The 14,554-nt window shown below is 45.7% G+C and overlaps 1 protein-coding gene across 1 annotated transcript in view; it reads right to left on the bottom strand.

The window, feature by feature from the left end:
* The window catches only part of LOC126470133 (alpha-1A adrenergic receptor-like), an 80,015-nt gene that overhangs the window by 24,578 nt on the left and 40,883 nt on the right, over positions 1-14,554 (bottom strand). The window contains exon 3 of the mRNA XM_050097786.1: positions 4,150-4,293. Within this exon, the coding sequence (XP_049953743.1) occupies positions 4,150-4,293 (144 nt within the window). The remainder of the gene's footprint in view (positions 1-4,149; positions 4,294-14,554) is intronic.

Raw genomic sequence — 14,554 nt, 5'->3', positions numbered from 1 at the left:
AGAGGCGCTTTGTGAAAAATCTGTAACTTTAGTAAACGTCATGTAAATTGTTGTGTGTACTGTAAACTATCTGAGGACACATGAGCTTACGCATCGCCAGTTTCTGGAGTTCTTGGAGGAATTAGGAAAGGAGGACGACGACATATCTCACTATAACGAAGTACGGTGGACCGGTCAAGGTAAAATGCTGAAAAGATTTTTTTGCTTGAAGTTTGGTCGTACACATTTCTTGCACGGGAATGGAAAGAGTGAACCGAAATTAGAAGCCCCTTGCTGAATATCATACTGTGCCTTTCTCTTGGACATTATGGCTCACATGAACAGCCTGAATGTTGTTTGCAAGGTGAAAATAATTTAATTTCGGACATACTGGAAAAAAAACTGCTTTTGAAAGGAAGCTAACTATCGTCTGAAAATATTGCACGTTTCCCTACCACTGTTTTGGTCCACGGAAGCATTAGATTTCAGGAATACATGTCAATAATTGTAAACATTAAGGAGCAATTTCAAGCAAGATTTGTAGACATTACTAGAGTATCTCCTATCATTCGTTACTTTGCGCGGCCGTTTTCAGCAGGAGCTGAAGAGGCTCCGAATCGCCTACAGATGTAAATGATCGACGTGCAGTGTAACACACGGATGAAGGACAGGTACTTTGCAGTACGAAGTACAAAAGAATTCTACAAAAATTTTCTACAGCAAAAATTTCCACTCCTGCAGCCGACGCTGCTAGAGATACGTCCATTTTCGGCTATACTTATGCGTGTGAAGGATTTTTATCCATAATGAAGATGAATAATCAAAGTTTCGATCGACTATCAGTGACGAAAGTCTTCGAAACTGCTTGCGTTTATCAATGTGGGGCGCTTTTGTGCCCAACATTAACTTCATCGTTTCTCATCATCAATGATAAATATGTTTCAGATTTCTTTCTTTTTTTTTAACGTAGAATTGTTATTTACTAACTGTTCCCCATCCTCCTCTACGTTACGTAGGCGAACATAATTATCTGAAAAATTTGGTATTAAACTGGTTATTCAAGGTCTACTTACATGCTTAAAAATCATCCGTTAATTATTGAGAGACATGTTTGACAGACACGGTGCAGCGCAGGGCGTAAGGCAACGCACTGCGCTGCCGCACCGGACTCCTCTAATTATGACGACCACGGCACTGACACGGTATCTCCTTGCACGATACCCACCATTAACATAACCTACCCTTGCTTGAACTGTCGCAGTCAACAAGACATACTGCTCTTACTACCCGACCTAACTATCGCAGAGGTTTTTTTCCCTTGGCGCTTGCCTTGACACTTTTTTTCCCTCTGCCCTTCAAACCGATACCCTTCGTTCGACTTCCACCAAATCTGTCTCCAGATGAGCGCGTATAAATGGTTAATCTTAACCAGACGTACACAAACATCGCAGTACCCACATCCTGCGACACCTCACTTTAGTGAAAACTAACCCTTATGCAGAGATGGCAGTAGACCTTTTGAGTTGTCGATCCTGCCGGTGTGGGAGTGGAGGGGCTCCACCTCATTATCAAAGAAAAAAAAATTGTTTGATACCCTTGCCATGGAAGGTACTAAGGTAAAACCAGTCCGGCATATTTATGCACACTTTCCATGATTGCATTGCACGCTTTGAAAGAAGCACAAGGATGTCCCAGGTACAGTACATCCCAGCTAGTGGGCAAAGCGAAGTGGTGACATCTGTGTTTAGAGAAATACACTAAATGAGCGGTGACGGTTCGGTTTTCCTGTTTACACGTCTGGTAAGTATGCACACTGTGAGCTGGAATTTGCACACTTGCAACAGCTCCGCTTCGTGCAGAATTTCTGGCCGGCCTTGCCCTACATCTTGTGCCCTCTCCCACAGATATCATTTGCTTCATAACCATGGTACTTCAAATCATTTATTGTTTTGAATTGCCTTTACATCAGTGCACATCAATTTGAATGTCACAGAGCCAGAACCAAGTTTATTTCACCTTCTGTTGCTTCAGCATCATAGCTTGAATCTGGATACCCTCGGTAAAATACAGCTCCTTTCCTACTTCCAGACTCGGCCCACAAACACAATGCTATATCGTCTCATAATTTCTGGACGTGTCCTATATACAGAATTTTTGTAACATCCAACAGCAGCCAGTAACAGTGTTGTTTAAATAAAGTTAGCCAAAACTTAATTTTATGCCCAGAAACTAAACATTCTTAACAGAGTCCCCATTGCAACGCACACAAGAGAATGAATGGAAAGTTAATAGAATTATTTGTTTTTTTTTTGTTTGTGGTTTTAGGGCGCAAAAATAGAATTACCTTCTTTTTTCCTAGCATATCATTGAGGTAAACTGCTGATACAGAGGAAGTCTTCATATTTGCCTGTTTCTTCTTGCTGCTGTCTGTATTTCATGCGTGAAAGCTCTACACGTAATGCGAATCTCTCATTCAGTGCCGAGAAACGACCCGTAGATTTCTCAGCTTTTCTAGTTAACGTTGTATGAATAATCTCCTCAACATAACGAACTAGTTCTCCACCACAGTATTCCATAGTAATGTCACTCTTTCGAACACGAGAGAGTTTCATACTTGTATTGCACTTATCCAAAGTACAGCATATGTACTGACGGGAACCGAATGCTACCAAACTGTTATTCTAGCAATAAAATGATTGTGAGATATATTCATTAAAATTTCGTCCTTGAGAGAGCTTGTTTTCAGTTTTACTAAATTAACCATTAGTACAGATCTGGGTCAGAAAATCATCTCAGAGAAATCTACGTGCAGCTTATTGCCATGTTTCGTTCTTTGAGGGAGACCGAATCTTTAACACGAGGAACGCAGGGGCATGATATCAATGGATCGCACGGACAGTTGGCTGTGGCGAAACGACTGCAAGACGAATGGTGGCGAGATGGATTCATGGAAACCTTGTGGCAAGGGGAATAGGCATGGGTGCTTCCAGAAGTACTCAGATCAAGAAATAAACTTGGGATTTTTCAACTCGCCCTGACGAATGGGTGGATGGTCACAAATGAAATTTGGTTAGAGATTACAGGCAGAGTGTTACCGAGAATTGTAGAGTCAGACTGCTGTAAGCTGGGCTGAGATCTCTAGTCGCCTTGCATCAGTTACCGTTTACACCGTACCACCGACAACAGAGACCTGGTGTCGAGCAGAAGTCCACTAGGACACTGGTTTACATCCTGTGGTGTTCAAAACTGAGTCTCGATTCAGTCTCTGGTGAACAGATCGACACCATTGTGTCAAATGGTTCAAATGGCTCTAAGCACTATGGGACTTAACATCTGAGGTCATCATTCCCCTAGACTTAGAACTATTTAAACCTAACTAACCTAAGGCAATCACACACATCCATGCGCGAGGCAGGATTCGAACCTGCGACTGTAGCAGCAGCGCGGTTCTGGACTGAAGCGCCTTGAACCGCTCGGCCACCCCCGCCGGCACCAATGCGTTCATAGATGACCTGCTGAAAGGTCACGGCGAACAGCGACTCTCGAGACCCATACCTCTCCAACTTCTGGAGTCATTGTTAAGGGAACCGCGGGATACGACAGAATGACCGATTTCGTAATTGTTGAAGGGAGACTGAATGTTCGTCTGCATGTGGCAAGAGTTTTAAACCCTGTTGTCTCACCCTTCATAATCAAATTTCCAAACATCGTATTCCTTACAGTGTATGTCTTGATGTGACGGAAAGACAGATATTTCATACCAGCGTACAACAAGCAATATTTATGACATGATACTGCATGTCTTTCAGTCATGAAAAGAAATTTCTCAGGATGACATTGAGAGGCTGTTAGCTCCCGTGCTACAACGAATACAATTGTGTCTTCGTGCCTGTAGAGGTCACGTCCCATATTCATACTGATGATGGACATCAGTTCCGAACAGAATGAAAGTTTAGTCATTTAATACCCATTATGTGATGGGCAGTCCCAAAAAGATAAATACAGTACTGTGCATCACGATGTTACACTTCCCATTTCCTTCAGTGAAACAGTCGTGACTTTCATAAGCTCTCTAAACTACTGCGAAGCACGACTCAGGAGGTGCCACGCTAGAAATTTAACAAAATAGAGTTTTGCATTTTAGATGGAGCAGCGGAGTGGAGTACTCACGGTGAGGGCTATGAGCAGCAGCAGCGCGCCGCCCTCGGCCCACAGCAGCAGCGAAGCCCCCGCCGCCTGTGGCATCGGCTGCACCCCTGGCGACATCCCCGTACCGTCACCTGACGCAGCCTCCTCCGGCAGCCGCCATCCTTCCTGCGAACAGCGGCAAAACAACACACAGACCATCACCCCGCAGCACCGCGAGCCAGCAACACGACCCGTCTTATCAGTCATAGATACGAAGACTCGGAGTATTATCTCGTATTATAACAGATGTATTTGTGTGCTTGAGCAACAGCAACTACAGTAGTTCTGTTGTGTTGGCCAAACTAAAAAGGAATGTCTACTAACTGATCAAAGGCACTGAGCCGTGGTAAAAATTGCTGTTTTGAAGAGCGCGCCGCAGCGAGTAGTGTGAAGCAGTAGCCCTCCGTTTCTGGCGGTGGCGCCGCTGTGGCAATCGCAGCTTTGGTGTCTCCCTCTGGTGGGAAAGGGAAAAGGTTGCCTGTTCATGTGCATTTAAGGGGCGCTATAAGCTCGCCAGTCGGGTCAGTCTCTCGTCCCCGGCTTGCTAGTCTGTCTCTCGTCCGCATTGTTGAACAGGTAGTGTCTGTCTATCGTTCGGAGTGCTAGTATGTCTGTCATTCGGATCAACCTTAAAGCCGGCAAAATGAGAGTCTTTCCACTCCGCCAGTAAGAGAACTCAGCGAGCTGGTCGGGGCTTAGTTCCTCCATCTGAGTCTGCGCGTTTGGCCTCAGTCTGCTCGAGTTTGCTCAGGCAATGGTCATTGGCGATCGGATTGATCGTTGGTCGATCGCGCACTGAGACACAAGATGACTTGTCCGTCTTGAGCGTCGGCGCATGTGAGGTCGCCGCGTGAGTCCAGTGGGCCGCGGCGTATAGCGAGGGTAGTGACTTCGCGGTCGAGACGAGAGCAACAGGAGTCAACCCACGACATAAGTCTGGCCGGTGCGAGCTGCGACGCCGTGAGACGGGAGATCGGCGCGCCTTCCTGTGTCCATTGAAGACGGCTAGTAGCGGACGGTTCCGGGCAGCGATTTGGGGGTGCTGCGGCAGGTCTTCTCGAGAAATCGCAGTTTATTAGAAGTTAAGTGATTGGTGGTATGTTGTTCGATTTACTCTTGTTAAATTCTACTTGTTTTCTTGGTGAGGTCACTAGCCGTTTTGCTTTGGGGTCGTCCCACCATTCTTCTCCGTTTGCACACCCGCGGGAAGGTGGTTACTTATAAATTGGGTGGTCCGTTTTTCCCTTGTGGAGTAGGGGCGGGTTAGAGCAACCTGCGGTTCGGGTTGTTCGGTAATCTCCCTATCAATCTACCGTACGTTAGTAGCTGCCTCTGACATGTTTGTCGGATTTGGTGTGTTAACGAATTTATTGCTTGCAGCGTTCAAATGGTTCAAATGGCTCTGAGCACTATGGGACTTACCACCTGTGGTCATCAGTCCCCTAGAACTTAGAACTAATTAAACCTAACTAACCTAAGGACATCACACACATCCATGCCCGAGGCAGGATTCGAACCTGCGACCGTAGCAGCCGCGCGGTTCCTGACTGAGCGCCTAGAACCACGAGACCACCGCGGCCGGCGCTTGCAGTGTAACGGCCTAATACCTGAAATATGTTTTGATCTTTGGAAACTTTGATATTATTGCCTATGATCTTGAGAGGCGGTATCTGTGTACTGTAGAGCAACTTAACTATTGTTTGCCCAACCTTATAGAATTTTATATAAGACTGCATTTCATGGGCTTTTATTTAAACGGTCATTTTAGTATATAAAGTTGCCACCCTTCGGTGGCAAGGTCAGTATTTTAATTGTTAGTGTTTTGTACCATTTCCATCCCTCCTACGGGGGGGTGTGCTTGTGTAAATTGTTAAAACTCTTAGTTTAAAGTTATCTGGTGTGTTGCAGATTTGCACCAGTGTATTCATTAAGAGGGTGCTGTGAGCTGTCGTAACTACGGCCGTGTCGAAAGGGAGTGGCAAGATTCTCTGCCCGAAAGCTCATGCAGTCGAAACGTGTTTCTTTCTGCCTCTGAATAAATTGTAACTTTGACATTTAGAGGGTGCTTTCTGATTATAATTTTAAATCTGTTTCTTTTTTTAAAAAAATGCTTTTAGGCACTATTAAAGTGAATAAAAGGAATTTGGTTATGATTTCATCAGTTACTCCCTGGCAACTACATCCAAGCTTACATAGTGTGATTAAATGTGTTAATGTTCTTGATGAATCGCTAGTAAATAAAATAAATTCTTAAGAATATTCTTTGAAAATAAATCACGGTTCAGGCACAAGGACACCTATTAAGGAACACTAACATTGGCTGTCTCCATCACTTGCGGTTATGACAGCTTGAACTCTGCTAGGGACATTTTCTATGAGTGTGTGAATATCTGTGGAGGAATGGCGGCCCATTCTTCCGCAAGAGCAGAAACTGAGAAGGTAGTGACGTTGGAAGCTGGGGTCTGGAGCGAATTCAACATCGTAACTCATCCCAAAGGTGTTCCATTAGGTCCAGGTCGGGGCTTTGGGCAGCACAGTCCATGTACGAATGTTATTGACGGCAATCCATTGCCTCACATACGACTTTATAAAAGGCTGCATTGTCATACCCATACAAATAATCATGGTCTCCGACTTGTCCCTCTACTGTAAGCGACACACAATACTGTAAAATGTGTTGATACGAAAAACACTCCCATACCGTCCCACCTACTCCATTCTTCACTGCTGGCACTACAAATACTGGCAGTTTACATCCTTCATTCCACAGGGTATAGCGTGATTAATGACACCACATCCACTGTCCAGGGCTGTCGCTCTTTACTCCGCCACAGGCGTCACTCAGCAGTGACCTCATGGATGTACACTCCTGGAAATTGAAACACGAACACCGTGAATTCATTGTCCCAGGAAGGGGAAACTTTATTGACACATTCCTGGGGTCAGATACATCACATGATCACACTGACAGAACCACAGGCACATAGACACAGGCAACAGAGCATGCACAATGTCGGCACTAGTACAGTGTATATCCACCTTTCGCAGCAATGCAGGCTGCTATTCTCCCATGGAGACGATCGTACAGATGCTGGATGTAGTCCTGTGGAACGGCTTGCCATGCCATTTCCACCTGGCGCCTCAGTTGGACCAGCGTTCGTGCTGGACGTGCAGACCGCGTGAGACGACGCTTCATCCAGTCCCAAACATGCTCAATGGGGGATAGATCCGGAGATCTTGCTGGCCAGGGTAGTTGACTTACACCTTCTAGAGCACGTTGGGTGGCACGGGATACATGCGGACGTGCATTGTCCTGTTGGAACAGCAAGTTCCCTTGCCGGTCTAGGAATGGTAGAACGATGGGTTCGATGACGGTTTGGATGTACCGTGCACTATTCAGTGTCCCCTCGACGATCACCAGTGGTGTACGGCCAGTGTAGGAGATCGCTCTCCACACCATGATGCCGGGTATTGGCTCTGTGTGCCTCGGTCGTATGCAGTCCTGATTGTGGCGCTCACCTGCACGGCGCCAAACACGCATACGACCATCATTGGCACCAAGGCAGAAGCGACTCTCATCGCTGAAGACGACACGTCTCCATTCGTCCCTCCATTCACGCCTGTCGCGACACCACTGGAGGCGGGCTGCACGATGTTGGGGCGTGAGCGGAAGACGGCCTAACGGTGTGCGGGACCGTAGCCCAGCTTCATGGAGACGGTTGCGAATAGTCCTCGCCGATACCCCAGGAACAACAGTGTCCCTAATTTGCTGGGAAGTGGCGGTGCGGTCCCCCACGGCACTGCGTAGGATCCTACGGTCTTGGCGTGCATCCGTGCGTCGCTGTGGTCCGCTCCCAGGTCGACGGGCACGTGCACCTTCCGCCGACCACTGGCGACAACATCGATGTACTGTGGAGACCTCGCGCCCCACGTGTTGAGCAATTCGGCGGTACGTCCACCCGGCCTCCCGCATGCCCACTATACGCCCTCGCTCAAAATCCGTCAACTGCACATACGGTTCACGTCCACGCTGCCGCGGCATGCTACCAGTGTTAAAGACTGCGATGGAGCTCCGTATGCCACGGCAAACTGGCTGACACTGACGGCGGCGGTGCACAAATGCTGCGCAGCTAGCGCCATTCGACGGCCAACACCGCGGTTCCTGGTGTGTCCGCTGTGCCGTGCGTGTGATCATTGCTTGTACAGCCCTCTCGCAGTGTCCGGAGCAAGTATGGTGGGTCTGACACACCGGTGTCAATGTGTTCTTTTTTCCATTTCCAGGAGTGTATGTCCTACGAGGAAGTGCAAGACCACATCTGAGCAACCGGCAGCCCACGGGCCAGTTGCGGCCCTCGATTCATCTCAGTACAGCCCACGGGAGAAATTCGCAAAGCTCCTCCTGTTTGTCGACTGGGAATGCCTATCTCCCTATCGTACTTTTTTTCTATTCTATTAACATTAACAAATAATTCTAATATTTTTGGATTTATTAGAACGCTGCAGCTGTTGAAATTGAAGGTAGCGTTATATAGGTGTTTATTTTTGCATGAAGAAATTTACCATCTTCACACTTTTACATTTATTTACGTGTCACGACCAATGTTTCTTTACTAATGGCGTTACAGAGTTTTGCAACGCAAGCTTTTAAGACGGCTATTGTAAAACGTGCTAACCAAAAAATCATGCCAAATTCAAACGAAGCCAAAATCTACAAGATTGTGGATCTTTTACATAAGCTCGAAATTTAGAGCAGACTTCAGTGCGAATTGCTTATAGTAGTTTCCACAACGAAACATTGTCTCGAAACCTGGCAGAAAATTCAAAGAAATTCTGGTCGTGTGTAAAGTATCCTAGCGACAAGGCACAATCAATGCCTTCTCTGCGCGATAGCAATGGAAATACTATCGACGACAGTGCTGACAAAGCAGAGTTACCTCCGAAATTCCTTCACGAATGTAGACGAAGTAAATATTCCAGAATTCAAATCAAGAGCAGCTGCCAAAATGAGTAACTTAGAAGTAGTCATCCTCGGAGTAGTGAGGCAACTTATATCACTTAACAAAAGCAAGTCTTTCGGTCCACACTGTATACCAATTAGGTTCCTTTCAGAGTATGCTGACGCATTAGCTCCATACTTAATCAAATACAACAGTTCGCTCGACGAAAGATCGTACCTAAAGACTGGAAAGTAGAACAGGTCACAGCATTATTCAAGAAAGGTAGTAGGAGTAATTCACTAAATTACAGGCCCATATCTGTAAAGTCGACATACAGCAGGATTTTGAAACATGTATTATATTCGAACATTATGAAATAGGCTACCACGAAGAGAACGGTCTATTAACACACAGGCAACACGGATTCAGAAAACATCGTATCTGTGCAACACAGGTAGCTCTTTACTCGCATGAAGTGGTAAGTGTCATTGAGAAGGCATTTCAAATTGATTCTAGATTTCCAGAAGGCTTTTGACACTGTACCAGACAAACGGCTAGTAGTGAAATTGCATGCTTATGGAAATCATCTCAGTTATGTGGCTGGATGCGTGATTTCCTGTCAGAGAGATCATAATTCGTAGTAACTGACGGAAAGTCATTGACTAAAACAGAAGTGATGTCTGGCTTTCCCCAACGTAGTGTTACAGGCCCTCTGCTATTCTTTATTCATATACGAGTCTTATGTTCTTTGCAGATGATGCTGTCTATCGTTCAGTAAAGTTATCAAAAGATCAAAACCTGCCATTGTAGCAGCAGTAACCGATTTAACAACTGCTCCAAACACTTGTTGTCTTATATGTGCGTCGCCAACCGCAGCGCCGTATTCTGCCTGTTTATATATCTCTGTATTTGAATACGAGTGCCAATAACTGTTACTTAGCGCTTTAGGGTTTAATTACGAACAATTAAATTGAAAAATACACATAGAAAATATTGTGTGGAAGGTAAACCAAAGACTGAGTTTTTTTTTGACAGAACACTCAGAAAATGTAATAGGTCTACTAAACATCTGTCTACATTCTACATTACGCTTGTCCGTCCTCTTTTCGAGTACTGCTGCGCGGTCTGGGATCCTTATAAGATATGATTAACGGAGTACATCGAGAAAGTCAAAGAAGAGCACTACGTTTTGTACACTCCTGGAAATGGAAAAAAGAACACATTGACACCGGTGTGTCAGACCCACCATACTTGCTCCGGACACTGCGAGAGGGCTGTACAAGCAATGATCACACGCACGGCACAGCGGACACACCAGGAACCGCGGTGTTGGCCGTCGAATGGCGCTAGCTGCGCAGCATTTGTGCACCGCCGCCGTCAGTGTCAGCCAGTTTGCCGTGGCATACGGAGCTCCATCGCAGTCTTTAACACTGGTAGCATGCCGCGACAGCGTGGACGTGAACCGTATGTGCAGTTGACGGACTTTGAGCGAGGGCGTATAGTGGGCATGCGGGAGGCCGGGTGGACGTACCACCGAATTGCTCAACACGTGGGGCGTGAGGTCTCCACACTACATCGATGTTGTCGCCAGTGGTCGGCGGAAGGTGCACGTGCCCGTCGACCTGGGACCGGACCGCAGCGACGCACGGATGCACGCCAAGACCATAGGATCCTACGCAGTGCCGTAGGGGACCGCACCGCCACTTCCCAGCAAATTAGGGACACTGTTGCTCCTGGGGTATCGGCGAGGACCATTCGCAACCGTCTCCATAAAGCTGGGCTACGGTCCCGCACACCGTTAGGCCGTCTTCCGCTCACGCCCCAACATCGTGCAGCCCGCATCCAGTGGTGTCGCGACAGGCGTGAATGGAGGGACGAATGGAGACGTGTCGTCTTCAGCGATGAGAGTCGCTTCTGCCTTGGTGCCAATGATGGTCGTATGCGTGTTTGGCGCCGTGCAGGTGAGCGCCACAATCAGGACTGCATACGGCCGAGGCACACAGGGCCAACATCCGGCATCATGGTGTGGGGAGCGATCTCCTACACTGGCCGTACACCACTGGTGATCGTCGAGGGGACACTGAATAGTGCGCGGTACATCCAAACCGTCATCGAACCCATCGTTCTACCATTCCTAGACCGGCAAGGGAACTTGCTGTTCCAACAGGACAATGCACGTCCGCATGTATCCCGTGCCACCCAACGTGCTCTAGAAGGTGTAAGTCAACTACCCTGGCCAGCAAGATCTCCGGATCTGTCCCCCATTGAGCATGTTTGGGACTGGATGAAGCGTCGTCTCACGCGGTCTGCACGTCCAGCACGAAAGCTGGTCCAACTGAGGCGCCAGGTGGAAATGGCATGGCAAGCCGTTCCACAGGACTACATCCAGCATCTCTAGGATCGTCTCCATGGGAGAATAGCAGCCTGCATTGCTGCGAAAGGTGGATATACACTGTACTAGTGCCGACATTGTGCATGCTCTGTTGCCTGTGTCTATGTGCCTGTGGTTCTGTCAGTGTGATCATGTGATGTATCTGACCCCAGGAATGTGTCAATAAAGTTTCCCCTTCCTGGGACAATGAATTCACGGTGTTCTTATTTCAATTTCCAGGAGTGTATTATCGCGAAATAGGGGGGAGACTGTCACTGATATGATACAGGAATTGGGGTGAACATCATTAAAACAAATAAACTGTTCGAGACTAGAATATTAGAAAATTACTGTGAAGGTGATTCGATGAACACTCTACCAGACACTTAAGTGTGACTTACAGAGTATCCATGTAGATGTAGATGTAATGTAGATATAAAGAAATAATGTTCACAAAGGGTAGATAAATGTAAATCTCTAAACATGGAGTGAATACAAAATGACCGTAAGAATCTTTAGGAACATTGTCCTAAGGAAAAACAGCGATCGGTAAGATTATTTCATGCATACAGTCTTGATTGCTTCTACGTGATGTATATTTCTTTTGGTGACCGTTTCGCTGTTTTGTCGTCATTGAACATAGTCTGGTGACGGTCTTAAAAAAGAAAGAAACCGTTCAATAAAAGAAATTACACACAACATACGATCAAGACTGTTTTATTAAAATAATTTTAATAAAATACTGTATTCTCAAAATCGCTTGTTTTGAGGGATAATGTCTTGGTAGGAAAGAGTTACCTTTCATGCCTTGTACATTAACATCATTGACGCTATAAATTTGACTTCTGCCCCAGGAGCGCTGCTGTCGCTTCACGTGACGAGGCGCTCCCTGAGCTTAGGAATGTAAATCAGGCCCCCTGATCACGAAAGTTTCCTCATGCTCGACTCTTTCACCCCCTTATTTTTAACTTTCTGCACACAGTTATTGTGCTATCTGGACTGCTGGTAACACTTAGGACATTAATGAGCGATCCCTTCTCCTGATTTCAAGCGATTTTTCACAACCACGTTACTCAAACCTCGATGGCCCCTATGCATCCTGTCCATAGGTATACGACGTCGCCTGTGCTTGCTTCAGCTGTGATTGTTCCTCTTTTTTTTTTTTTTTTTTTTTTTTTTTTTTTTTTTTTTTTTTTTTTTTTTTTTGAGCCATCAGTCTTCTGACTGGTTTGATGCAGCCCGCAATGGATTCTGCTCCTGTGGCAACCTCTTCATCTGAGAGTTGTGCTTGCAACCTACGTCGTCAATTATGTGCTGGATACATTCCAGTCTCCATCTTCCTCTACAGATTTTACCCTATACGTCCGCGTCTAGTACCATGGAAGTCATTCCCTAATGTATTAACAGGTGTCCTATCATCCTGTCCCTTCTTTTTGTCAGTGTTTTCCCCATATTCCTTTCCTCTTCGATTCTGCCCGGAACCTCCTCAATCTAATGTTCAAATGTGTGTGCAATCTTATGAGACTTAACTGCTAAGATCATCAGTCCCTAAGCTTACACACTACTTAACCTAAATTATCCTAAGGACAAACACACACACCCATGCCCGAGGGAGGACTCGAACCTCCGCCGGGACCAGCCACACAGTCCATGACTGAAGCGGCTAGACCGCTCGGCTAATCCCGCGCGGCCTCCTCAATCCTTATCTCATCAGTCCACCTAATTTTCAACATTCTTCTGTAACACTACATCTCAAATGCTTCGATTCTCTTCTGTTCCGGTTTTCCCAAAGTCTGTTTTACTACCATGCAACTTTGTGCCCCAAACGTACATTCTCAGAAATTTCTTCCTACTCAAGATCCATCCCAAACCTCCGAATGTGGTGTTCCACCAATTTATCAACCTCCACACCATCCTAGTCTATCCCTCTGCCACTCCCAGTCCCAGGATCTTGGTATGAGGATCATATCCCTGTGGAATGTCCACATGCAAGACCTCTGCCCTGTCCATCCACCCAATATTCCCTGTTGCAGTCGTGTTACAGGTTTATCCTACCCCATCAGAAGCCGGATACTTTTGAGCAGATAGCGTATACACCTAACAGGTCTCCGAATTTCTCACCTTTCGCAAGGTTGTAGCACATAATTGCATATAGCAAACAATGCTCTAGTAAGATAGCTGACACGTATTAAAAAAAAAAGCTATGGTCTAAGTTTCGTAATCTTACCATAAAGAGCGCCAGCCGTGCATCAGAGTCGTTGACACAACCGACTAAGGCAGCAGACTGGAAGACAACTCGTGCTTAGTTGTGCTGCCTTTGAGTTACGTCATTTTTCTTCTCTAATCGGTTATTAAACCAATGAAGCACTATAATGACTCATGCTTGTTCGGAAATGAAGACTGATATTAATAACAAAACCTTTTTTGCACACTCGTAGAGAGGCATAATCCATGAATCAGAAGGAATCGTGATGAAATGATCATTTATTTCCACGACGAAAGAGAAGAGCTGCTTGAGATCTTTGGAATAATTCACTGGCTACAAGTGAAAATTTTTAGCGGACCGGAACTCGAACCTGGACTTCTTACTTTACTCGAGCGGTCGACTTAACAACTTTTGCATATTTTTAATTTTTTTTAAATTTTCTTTCCTTGTTTAATTTTTTCCCGTTGTCATGAGTGGTTGCCTTAACCAACTTTTTTATTAGAGTATCAACATGCAATAGCTTAAGTCAAGAAAGTCATCAAAATAACAAACGACAAAAATGAACATGAGAAGCTCTCATGACAAAACAAAACAAGACAAAACTGCGACTTCATACCAGCGAGAGCTGAAAATGTAAAATTAAAAACATCTTTAGCCATCTACATCTTGAATGTAATTTATTTCTGCAACCAAGTTATTAGACACAAAATATAGATAGCTGAAGGTGTTTTTAATTTTATATTTTATAGTAAACAGCCGAAGTCCCTCAAACATCTTGTACAAAGATATACTTACAAAGAGAGATCAGTAGGTTCACATTGATCGCAAGTCTCAGCAGCAGTGAGTCAGGTACATCTTCTCGAAAAATATTCC

This window comes from Schistocerca serialis, chromosome 1 (genome assembly GCF_023864345.2).
Source record: "Schistocerca serialis cubense isolate TAMUIC-IGC-003099 chromosome 1, iqSchSeri2.2, whole genome shotgun sequence".
Lineage (NCBI taxonomy): Eukaryota > Metazoa > Arthropoda > Insecta > Orthoptera > Acrididae > Schistocerca > Schistocerca serialis.
Note: the sequence above shows the minus strand (reverse complement) of the source record. Positions and strands in the feature narration are given on the sequence as shown.